Source organism: Chelmon rostratus, chromosome 21, assembly GCF_017976325.1.
Source record: "Chelmon rostratus isolate fCheRos1 chromosome 21, fCheRos1.pri, whole genome shotgun sequence".
NCBI lineage: Eukaryota > Metazoa > Chordata > Actinopteri > Chaetodontiformes > Chaetodontidae > Chelmon > Chelmon rostratus.
Genome location: NC_055678.1, coordinates 10,119,403 through 10,131,312, shown reverse-complemented (window position 1 = coordinate 10,131,312; position 11,910 = coordinate 10,119,403). Strand labels below are relative to the sequence as shown.

The 11,910-nt window shown below is 42.4% G+C and overlaps 1 protein-coding gene across 1 annotated transcript in view; it reads right to left on the bottom strand.

The window, feature by feature from the left end:
* Positions 1–794: 794 nt before the first annotated feature.
* LOC121624512 (rho-related GTP-binding protein RhoN-like) overlaps positions 795–11,910 on the bottom strand; it is a 30,702-nt gene continuing 19,586 nt past the window's right edge. The window contains exons 3-5 of the mRNA XM_041962227.1: positions 9,560–9,669; positions 4,605–4,739; positions 795–1,875 (exon numbers count right to left, since the gene is read on the bottom strand). Of these exons, the coding sequence (XP_041818161.1) occupies positions 1,621–1,875; positions 4,605–4,739; positions 9,560–9,669 (500 nt within the window). The 3' untranslated portion in view covers positions 795–1,620. The remainder of the gene's footprint in view (positions 1,876–4,604; positions 4,740–9,559; positions 9,670–11,910) is intronic.

Sequence of the window (11,910 nt, the reverse complement as noted above, 5' to 3'; positions counted from 1 at the left end):
TGTCAATCTCTGTCTCTAACACTAGATGTGTTGGCATGAACTTTGGTTCAGACATTCATGGTCCCAGGTGGATGAATTGCAGTAACTTTTAGTGATTTAGTGATGTTACATCGAGCATCATCATCAGGTCAAATTACTTAATTTGTCCACTACTGTGGTTCATGACCAAAAGCCTGGAAAGTTCCACCTTACCTACTCAAACTGTACCTTGTGTTTAGTGCTAATTAGCAGCTTTACAGTGCTAAAATGCTAAACTAAGACAACGAATATGATCAACATGGTAAACAGCATGTTAGCATTTAGCTCAAAAGCACTACTGTGCCTAAGTGCAACCTCACAGAGCCTGCCTTAGTAAAAAAAGGCAAGATCATGACATGTATGATTAATGATTTAATGTTTACTGTTATATCCTACTGGCCATTTAATTCACTTATGATGATATATCATTTTATCTTGAAGTTGTTGCAGGTGGGCTGTCTTGTCCACAGTGTTGATTTATGGCAAAGTTATTTGCTGTCACTATTTCTGTGCTTTTGATTCAGATTGGAAAACTTTTTCAAGTGAAAAGTGATATCTTCCCTGACAGTAAAAGGTTTTTCACAGAGAAATGTTCTGGTCTTGTTGAGACAACGTGTTCAGAGCTGCAGACTGCTTTGCTCTCTGCTCCGGTGAACTCAGACGCACTAAAAAAAAACTGTGGCTAAAACAAAAAATATTACAAATCAAAGATTTCCCATTAATACACTTAACTTTTCGGAGCACAGTTCGGTATTAAAGATGTTCCAACACTCAGCAGATGAAGTTTTTTTTAATTTCATTATCACATGTACAACATACCGTAACAGTCACCCTCTTTGTTCCCTCTGTGACTTTCCTTCCCAGTGAGGATTATTAGAACAATATTAATTTCACAACACTTCAGTAGTACGTGGTGAGTGATTATTGACTTTTCAATATTAAAAGCACTTGTGGTTTAAGAAAATTAGTGTCATCTCAGCCCACGAGTTGTTGTTGTTTTTTTTCTGTCTAGATTTTCTTTTCAGCTTGTCACATGAAGTGGAACAGCAGAGTTCATCTCCTGGCATTTACGAATGACTCAGAGCAGTTTGCGTGCATCGTATTGTGCTTCATTTTACTTACACTTAAAGAGAGAATAGCATTTCAAAACAGGAAACAACATAACAGAGGTCAAGACCAGCACTGCTGCTGCTGCTGGTTCCTGCAAGGTGATCTTTCCAATTATTTTTTTCCCTTTAATCTTCAAAATCACTTTTTTTTCTGTCCTTGTGTTTCATTTGCTAACCAGCCCGTTTGTGTCCATGACCATTTTTGTCCACTTGGTCAAGTAAAAGCGTTAAAGAAAAATAGCATTTGCCACAACAATGACCTCCCCTGATGAGAGCACGGCCACAGAGAAAAATAACAAGGAGAGTTTTGCTAAAGAAGGACAAACAATTCCTCAAAGAAACTCCACAGGATAGCATTCGTTCTTGTTTTCATCATATTGTCCTTTATGCAGTGCAAAGATCTGACAAGGATTCACCAATAAATTAAGTTCGTGTGCGGTATGGTTTCATGTCCATCAGCACACGGCGGTCAGGTGGCTCGTAGACTCTGGTCCTACATGAGCACGCAGCTTTTGGCCCGGTCCTTTCTAATGGCGGGCGGGTGCTCGTGAATCTCAGTCCGGGGCGGCTGCTGGGAGACCCGCTTGAGGCCGCGACGTGAGCCAGCACGTTTGAGCTGAGGCCGATGGATGCGGGACACGGACGACAGGGTGGTGACGTGGAAAACGTCCCGGACGCTGTTCTCCGAATACTTTGAGGTGCACTCTGCGTAGGCCACGGCACCGATCTGCCTCGCCAAATTTGTGCCCTGGAAACACAGGGAAATAGAGAAAATGGATCTTTAGCTGCTGAACTCTCCAGTATGTTCACCAGCTAGTTGCTAACTGTGTCTTTTTGCCATTTGGTGCTGAGCAGGTATCGCACAGCTGCCTGCTGCACCAGGAACAAAAAAGGTTGATGAGAATACAGAGACTGAACCAAAACAGTAAATTTGTGGGTTGTAGCTTAACAACCCTAAAATGCTTCACAGGGAGGAAACCTGCGGCCTGTTAGTAATTCTATACATGACCACCTCTTCAATTTTCAGTTGTTAGAATAAAAAAGATTAGCGCAAACATTTATCCACCTGTATGCTTCAGTGTGTGTTTATTTGTAGTCCAAAAGCAGGTGACTCACATAGAGAGCTGCTGTGAGCTGGTACTTTGTGTGTGTGTGTGTGTGAGAGAGAGAGACAGAGGGGTCATGTGGTGGAAATGATGCTTTCTGCATTCTTAAATGTCATGTCGAACCTCTGGAATACTGTTGAAACCTCCTGTAATTCAGCAGGGTCAAGGTTAAGCATTTGCACAACATTACACTTGTTTTTTTTGAAAGCAGCACTATGAGCGCATTAATGCACAAACAGTGGACTTTGCAACACTGCACACGTTTGCTATCATCACCATTTGTTACGTGCTGTTATATTCTCCCTTCCTTATCCTTTTGTGGATATCAGACCGCTGGTCTTGGTCATGTACAGTAAAGACTTCCCACTTAATAACAGCCTGCGCCATCAGAAGCATAATAGCTAGCTGGGGCATACAGAGAGCTATGATCCTCCACAGAGCTATGAAATATTCAAGGCCTATCTGTGCAACTGCTCAGCTTATTCCCAGTAGTGGTTGGCACCATCTTAAATCCCGGCTGGTTGAACTTATATCTATATGGTGCTCTCATTTTGCTCACCTGTCCATCTTGGGTGTAGCTTGTAATAATGTAGATGTTGTATCGCTTCAATCAGTCCCTCTTTAGATCTTATAAATAACACATCTACCGTGGCGCCTTGTGACTTTCTCTCGGGTTTGTCACTTCATTTCATCTGTCCTTTTTGGAGTGTGTCATCAATTGGATTCATCAGCTCCTTTGGTAATGAAGCATCATCACTGCGTGACAGCGTAGGTGTTCAGACATCAGTGTTAGAAATATTCCATATTGAGGGAGCATCTAGCAGCAGGATGTGGTGATATTGTTCCTCCTCTTTGAAAAATAATACAGGCTTGAGCTGTGCTAGCAGGGAGGCTGCATTATTTTTGCATTACTGGAATTGTTCCAGCACTTCAAGTCTTTTTTTTTTCTTTCCTTTTTTCTTTTTTTTTTTTTGACGCCCATAAGCTGATTACAGCAGTAGTCACACAGTTCATGTGCGGATCATTCTGGTGAATGCATTTCTCCCTGGGGATCACATCAGTTGGTCAAGTGGCTGAATTGTAAAGGTCCCAGTTTGTGGCTCTTTGCTCTGCAGTCCTTCGAATGCTGCCGACTAAGAAAAGCTCAACGGCTACACTTTTCAGCACAGCTCACTTTCAACCTCAAGCTCTGTTTTCCATCTTTTTCTATAATATTGATCAAGTCTGACCACAGTGTGGTCGACTGTTTGACCACAGAGGTAGTGCACTAATGTCTTTTTTGGGACAGTTCAGCCTCAAATGCACCCAAAGTGTTTCCCACTGTTGATTGCTCACATTTTGGCAGAAACAGGTAATTAAAATGATGTAAAGACGTGGTTTTCACCCAGTTTGATGCAGCGAAAATTGGACAAATATAAGAGTAAACCAAACAAGGCATGCTTTGGGTGCCTTTGGGATGGTTATTTTATGTGTTCTTCAATTGGGACTACACTGGATAGCTACAGCATACATCCGGCCAAACAAGGTAAAAGTGGCCGAACAGTGAGGAGTTTACAGCGGATGGAAAATACAGGAGGAGCTTCAAAGTTGAAAGTTGCTGCTGGAGCGGTTTCAGGGAAACACTTGAGTGATCAAAGGTTTCTGTTAATTTGGAGGTGAATCATTTTATGCAGAGCTACTCATTAGAGATCTTGATGGACCAATTTTGATGCCATCACTGACGGGAAAATGAGGGCGGTTACTTTTGCTTTGTCGGAGGTATGAGAAAATATCGATGTGTTGACCAAAGGCTGCCAAGAAGTGGGAATTCAAATTTACATGAAAATAGGCTATTAAAATTCATGCGTGCCACCGTTCATTGCTCCAAGACACAAAGAAAAACAATTGTATTATCGCACATCCTGCTGTTTGTCTCCTTCTTTGTTCAGTCCCAGCTCTTTTATACTCCTTGTGTTTCTATATTTGTGGAAGTTATGATCTGAAGCAAATGTCACCCTCTGAATTCATTTTGAGAAGTTTTGTTTATGTGCACAAGGGAACAAAGTAATGGGTGTCATTTGTCTGGGATGATACTATTAAATTTGTACGTAAATCAGTGCTACTGTAGGCAAATGAAAGTCACTGCAGTGGAAAATTACAAAGGACTGTATACTGAAGACCGTATGTCATGCATGTTACAAATATAATGATGTCAAAAAATACAACTCTGTTATTCACACATGCTAAATTACTGTTGCGTTGTTAGGCTACGGCAGCAGGGACAGCAGTTAATTCCAAGTAGGTTTGATGCTCACAGATGCTGGCTGGGCTTTCGTGGAAATAAATACAAACGCATTTAGAAGACGAGTGGCGATTCCTCTGCGCTCCTCACCTGTTCGTGGGTGACGGGAATCAGTCTGTGTTTGGCGAGCTCTCTCATGACGTTGAGGTCCGTCCTCATGTCCAGCTTGCAGCCGACCAGCACCACTTTGGCATTGGGACAGAACTCCTGCGTCTCACCCTGCCACTGTGTACCAACAGACAGATGCATTACATATGAGTGCACGGGCCTTTATGAATCAAATATGGGCTGAATTGAGGATAACACACTGTGCGGCCAAAAGTATGTGGACACCTGAACATATCATTCTGCTTTCAAAATCATGGGCATTGATCTCCTGTCATCGCTCTTCTGGGATGCCCCCAGTTAAGATAAAGGTTTGCACATATTTCTGGACATGTAGTGTAAACGTCACTGTCTCGAACTTGACTAACATCCCGTGAGTCCTGTATGTGCTCGCCTGCTCACCTCGCTGCAGTGATGCACAGGTGTACTCCAGGACACTGTGACATCACACATGCCTGGTGTTTAGTTACTCAAATTGGGCTGGGTTTCAAACCTCAGTACCTTCTGAGAATTGATTGAAATATGTCATTCAGTGGTGAAAACTCTCATTAAAATGCTTCAGATTCTTGTCATTCAAGTATACTTTGATCTTTGGTCATTTTAGTGTTTCATTCAGGTAAAGTGATTTTGCAGCTGCTTTGTGTGAAAAGATTGGATGAATTTCTGAAGCATTTTAGAGCTTTTGGCTCATTATGTGGCGCCAGTAAAATAATACTCAGCCCCGGTCGTAATGTTGAAATATATAGTTTAACAAAGTTCTTGCACCTACAACCCTTAACAGCAATTATTTTAGAGAATAAAAACCCAACCGTTCTATTCAAACCCTCATACTGTTTTAGATTTGAAAGAAAATGAAAGCTAGACCTTAAAGGGCCATGTCTTTTTGCATGTTTGTGCTGCCTTGATAACTGTCTGATAAGATGGACTTCCTGTATTATATTTCATCCTCTCACCTGTTTGGACGCAGTGCTATTGCTCATCTGAACACAACCTAAACTATGGAGAAACACTGGTACGATCCTTTAGACTCTGAGCTCTGAATATGCAGCCACATCCTAAAATGGTAATTCGACACAACAAAACACAAAGACGGAAACAGGCCCCCGTAACATAGATGAGAAACAGATCCCGAAACAGCGTATGTAGCTGTTTTGTAAGCTGCAACGTGAGCTCTCAAGAGCGTGATGCTCGTGGTCATAAACACTGAAAGAAGACAGACAGAGACAGACCCCACTGACATGACTCAAACTATTAAATTCTTTCTATTGCTGTCTTTCTCCCTGCGCCTCCAGTCATTATCTCCTCACGCCGCAGCGCAGGCAACCACTTCGCACAGTTGCTCCATTTGTTCTTCCTGACAAAGGGATCTTTTCTCCTGGATGTGTGCGTCGCCGCTGTTGCGCGCTCCAGTGTGTTGTGCTGTTGTGCAGGGTGCGCTGTCGCCTTTCAATAGGCCCCTCCGCTGAACTGTGCGCAACTGGTGAATAGCAGCAATTTAGATGAGTCACAAAGGCTCCGTAGGAAGAGGGGCTTATTGTTTGCGTTAATGTTAAGAGTTTTGTCCCGCGTAAAGCTGTTGGAGCAGAGAGTCTGGTTTATCAAAAGGAGAAAGTGGAGGCTGGGTGTTTTTGAACCTCAGCTGACTGTGCAGTTTGGATGTGTATGTGCAGCTCAGGTAACTGCTCTTTTAAAACACACATATCGAAACCACCCGGCTATAATTGCGGTCAAGTAATGTATCAGGGAATTTAGGGGGTTTTATTGGCCTGAGGAGGAACATTATATCACTGCACACATATTACACATACATTTAAGGCTGATATTGTTGGTCAGTCAGTCCACCACTTTGGTCCTGACTGAACCATCCCTAATGACTTTAGTGATCCTCACTCTTCCTCTACTGCCACCATGAGGTTGACATTTGTGGAAATTTCTTTTGAATCAGATTGCCATGACATCCATACTTGCCATCCATGTTCCACTCAATTGTAAAACGTTGAACTCAGCACCATTGTCACGTAAAATTTCTCTTTTAACCAATACTTTGGTCTGGGGCTAATTAGAAAATTAGGTGGTTCGAGTTGTGCTGGAGAATTTCAACTCATGATCTATCCGTGAAATACTGGCTTCAGCGCTGCCACCAGGTTCCCAAGATCATGAAATGTTACTGCTGCTGTAATTAAACCGACTGACCCCGGGCTGCTTTATTCAGCTACACCAAAACAGTGGTCGGTAAAACCAGAGGTTTCCATCACAGACCCTTACGTCATCGGCCAACAGTGTTTGTTTGAGTTTGTGTGTATGTGTGTGTGTGTCAGCCTCTGCCATTGTGCTTGTAGTGTTTGTACAGCCTCTGGCCTTCGTAATGACCTGACATGTACAAGCTGTAGGTTGCAGCCTTGAAGGTTGGATGTGGAGATGGCCTCACCACAGTTTTTGTAATCTTTAACATTTCCTTCACAAAAAACTTGATACATCAATCCAAACAGTCGGGGGGTAAAGAAACACTGAAAAGAGATTGAACGGCCGCTGGTAGAAAAGGTGAGAAAACGTTGGCAGGTGCAAAGCAAGGGTTGAAAGCATTAAAAAAGGCGATACCCGGGCAGAGACAGGGATAACATCTTAGGCCGGGTAATGCTCCAACATGGGAGATTTGAGTGAGCATTTGAAGAGAGATTGGACTGAAGAAAACAAAAGATACAAAAAGGCAAAAGAGAAGTGATAAGGAATCAAGGGGTATTTTCGTAGCTTAGCGATGCTGAGAAAGAAGAGTCCCTCTACAAGGAAAATTGGAGGGTGCAAAATTGGTTAAGCAGAAGGCTGTCAGAAAGGACAGAAGAAAAAGTGCAATGTGCCGCAGGGGCGTTATTTGAGAATAGAGGAAAATAAGCTAAAAAATATATACAATACTGAAGCACTTAAGTTCAACAGGATGAGGATTTGTTTCATCCCTAAACTCTGAATAGAGCGGCCCCTCAACGTGTCACTCAGGCATCCTGTGCATGCATTGTGAGGTCGGCTCATTCGCCACCATCACTGAGGTCATCAGATAAGGTCAAAGTTCAAGTTAGTTCTCAAGTGGACCCCCTGTAGATGTGAGAATTTGTTCAACATAAAAGATGAGTGTTTTGTCTCGTGTTGGTGATGCCACTGATGAGCGATGGTGCCGACTGCAGGAATGTCAGCGGGCCGAAAGGGCAAGCGCTCACATTTGATGTTCACAGCTCGTTCGTTTGCAGTGAAAATGAAGAGTTTTTCAAAGTTGCTGTCTGGTCAGTATGTAATTCCCTATATGTGTTTCTGTCGACAGTGCTAGGCTAACAGGATGAAGATGATTTGACTAATGCTGACTGCTACAGCCTCATGCTAGCTTTGGCCAAACGTAAAGCAGCTATAATCCCTATTTTTAGGGATGAATGTATAGCTCCCCTCAGCTTTATGGTGCTTTATAGCAAGTGTCAGCTTATTGTTTTGCTGTCAGGCCTGAAACTTCACTGTTTTCAGCCAAAATGTCTAAAAACCCACCGAAAACCACCCACTCAAACGGCAGGCCGACACAGTTAGCAACAAACTGGTCAACGCAGTAGAGTTCTTAGCAGCTGAAGAGGCAGATATTATCTCTCAGGTGTTGGTGGAGACAAAAAAAAGAGCGAAAAGAGAGCGAATATTGAACTTATATATGCCAGGGTTTCGAAAACATAACTTCAAATAAATGAAAATGTTGCTCTGTGACTGCTGCATGTGTGAATAAGAAGATAACAGCTTCACTATATCAAGTTTAAAGGAGATGATGATATGTCAGCGTCCTTCACAAATTCTGTTGCTCCCAAGACCCTAAAGAAACGTCAGTTACTGCAGGTTTAAAGAGGCATTTTTTCAAGGACTGTAGACTTTACACCCCATTTCTGACTGTGTAGTGGTGCTATGAAGAGATTGCTTCAAGGCCAGTATAGAGAGGAGAAATGAGCAGATCGACCCATAACTCTCTGTGTGTACACATCAGGGATGTTGGCCAATTAAATATTGCTACCCTCAGTAGTCGGCGCCAGAAATACAAGTCAGTTAAACGTGTTATTATTTTATATATATATACACATTTAAATTACAGGATTATGTGTTCATGATTTAGGGTCTCTGTTATCAGGTCATAACTGTTTTTTACTGGGAAAATCTGTTGAAGTCCAGCATTTTTTTATATTATTATTATATGGGATTTTCCCCTCTGCTGTTCGCTCTCTCTCTCGCTCCTCCATTGAGTTGGTGGTGATAGTTCGAACAGTGAAAGATGAACCAAGAAGGTTTTGGTGAGCTTTATTTTGTTTCTGTCACGTTTGAATGGAGCGTGTTTTACAATAATAAAATTACTGTTTCGGTAAACGGAGTCTGGTGGCTTTGGCAAGAGCGATAGCAGCTGTTTGTGGTTAAACTAAAAAGGGATCCTTTCCATAATGTTATGTTAACAATCTGAGCCTGTCAGTGACAAATACACTTTTAGTGGACTTACACTGATGGTGCATAAACACATGGAGTGATTACATTGCAACCTGATTGTTGCAGCTGCCGGCTGCAGCGCTCTCGTTCAATATTGGATCAATTTCAACAATTGGTGTCCACATTAGTCACTTATACACAAAAATGCAGGAAAATAGGGTCTGGGACACTGAAGTCTTCCAGGACATGCAGACCAGATCCAATTTCAATGGAAACACTGATGCATAATGCAAAGTGCCACCAGCATTTTAAAAAAATATAGCAGTCAGTCAGAACATCCCTCGTGCACATGACATGTGAGCATTGTAGAACAACGGCTTGAAAACATCAGCTGCTTGGTTACCTGCTGTCCTGATGAGAGACAGAATGTACCCTAAAAGCTGTCTCAGCTATGCTCCAAAAAACAATTAAACAGGACACATTCACACTTCTGTTAATGTGATACTGACCTTTTTCAGCACGCTGTCCAGTGTTTCTGGACGGCTGATGTCAAAGCAGATGAGCACAGCGTCAGAGTCAGGATAAGCTAACGGCCGCACGTTGTCATAGTAGGCTGAACCTGCGGGCGAAAAAAACACAGACATGACCAACGTTTCCATGTGGAATATATAATTTAGTTACTTTGCTGAAGAGTTACCTTTTTTTTTTATCACAAAATGAGTCATTACAGAGCACCTTTGGCAGTAATAACTATGATTAAATGTAATTACCATGAACTGAACCACTCTGCAGATGACAATGAGTGGGTGTGATTCATTGCTTTCGAAACGAACAGAGGGGCCTCGTCCGCAACCCCTGGTCCGTGCGTCTGACAGTCTTGAATAAGCCAACAGACAGACGTGTGACAGTGATATAATGAATGGCTCACACAAAGCGTCACCTGGTATTTCAGAATGGCATGTTTTTCCGCCGGGGGCTCAGCCTGAATTGAGCATTGTGACCTGAGTAAGGGGACACATTCCGACCCAGAGGGGACAACATTCCGTCTCCATTTGCCTCATTGTCTCCAACACTACGCGCTTTTGTCACCACACACAGGGGCTTTTGGCAACTTCACAAAAAAATGTGTTCGACAGAAAATTCCCATAGAGCCCGACTGAGTCCGAGCCGCCGCCGCACATAGAGCGCAAACGTTGCATAATGTTTACGTCTCGCACAAAAAAATTAAACCACTTGGAACAAACTTTTAATTTGAAAAATTCTGAAGGACGCTCTTACTTTTTAAATTAGTTCATGTTCCAAGGTCTCCTGTGTCCCATGATTGATTGTTCAATTAAATCTTGATATTAAGTCAAATATATATCAAAAATGACTCATTCTGCACTCTGAGATGTATTAATAAATATATCCAATTAAATGTGACAAACTCGCATAAATCCACACTTGAGCATTAGCCCGTCAGTGGTAGTAGCTCGCAGAGATGGTCGCAGGCGTGTGCTTGAATACCAATCGGCAAAAACTTCCTTTCCAATTGCATGTGGACAATTTTATTCATTTCATGTATGTGGGAGGTGGGCGGAGGCGAACAGATTGTACCAAATTACTGGTCTGCAAACAGTCTGAAAATCTCAATTGTAAATTGATCAAGTTACAGCCATTTCACCCCGCCTTTAAACAAAAATCATGTTTGTTGCAACCTTATTTTTGTATGTTTGTCCACCTTTGACCTGTGACTGTTATTTACCTCCCAGTGTTACTGCTGATCGGAGCTACAACTCAACAAGCCTGTATAAAATGATTTGCACAAATGCAGGCACTGTAAAATACAACATACGGTTTGAATAATGAGTCTTAAACGCACATACTGAATACGTTACTGCGCTGAGTGAAGAAGATAAAAAGTAATAATGAGGATATGTTGACGACCTGTCAGTTAAATCAGAGAGTAAAATGTTATCGTATTAATATGGATAAGGATTTTTCTTTAAGCTGCCAAGTCGTTTTGAATTTTGATTACACAACATCAACACACCTGGAGGACAGTATACAGGTGCAGCATGTGTGCCCGAAAAAGCAGCCATATCCACCCTAATTTGTGTCTGGCCCCGAAGCAAAACACATGTTTGTGCGTGTGTGTAGCTGTGGTCAAAAATGTCAAACTAAAGGCCACAACCATTTTTCTCCCGTCTCTCTGACTAATTCCTGCTCCTGGGTTTCACACATACTGTATTCTCACACACACACTATCTCTATTTTCTTGGTGCATATCAAGTCCAGAGAAAATGAGGCTGATTCATTCAATAAAGGGCGATGGAAGCAGGGGAGAGTGGAAGTGTATCGGACCCCATAAGCCTCCCGCAGGTCTCCATCAGAGAGCTGACAGCTACAGCTTAGCTTCAAACTCTCAGCTCTCCACCTCTGCAGCCGTGATGAACCGTTGTGGTAAAAACTTTGCATCTTTGTCTCAGTAAAAATCCACTGGAGTTGCTCCTCAGAAAAAACAGCCATTTTCAGACGTTTCTTTTTTGATTGTTACCGACAGCGTGGTTTCATGAGTTTGTGCTGATGCCAGAGATATACGTGGAGGGAAAACGCATTCGGTGTCGGTATTAGTGCGGTTCTCCTACAGTAAAAGCTCCTCCTTTAATTCTGTTTTTGCCTTTGTGTAAGAAAACAAGAGATTTTCGTCTCAGCCCACCTGAAGCCATGCAAACTGTATTTATCAAATACTGCTGGCCCAATCTCGGCAGTGGGATGGGACGCTGTAAAAGAAGTCATTTGCAGAGCTGCTTAGTCAGCACTTTTGCTAGTACACCAGGCCTATATAGGCTACAGCTATGCAGAGTAATGTCTCTTGGTC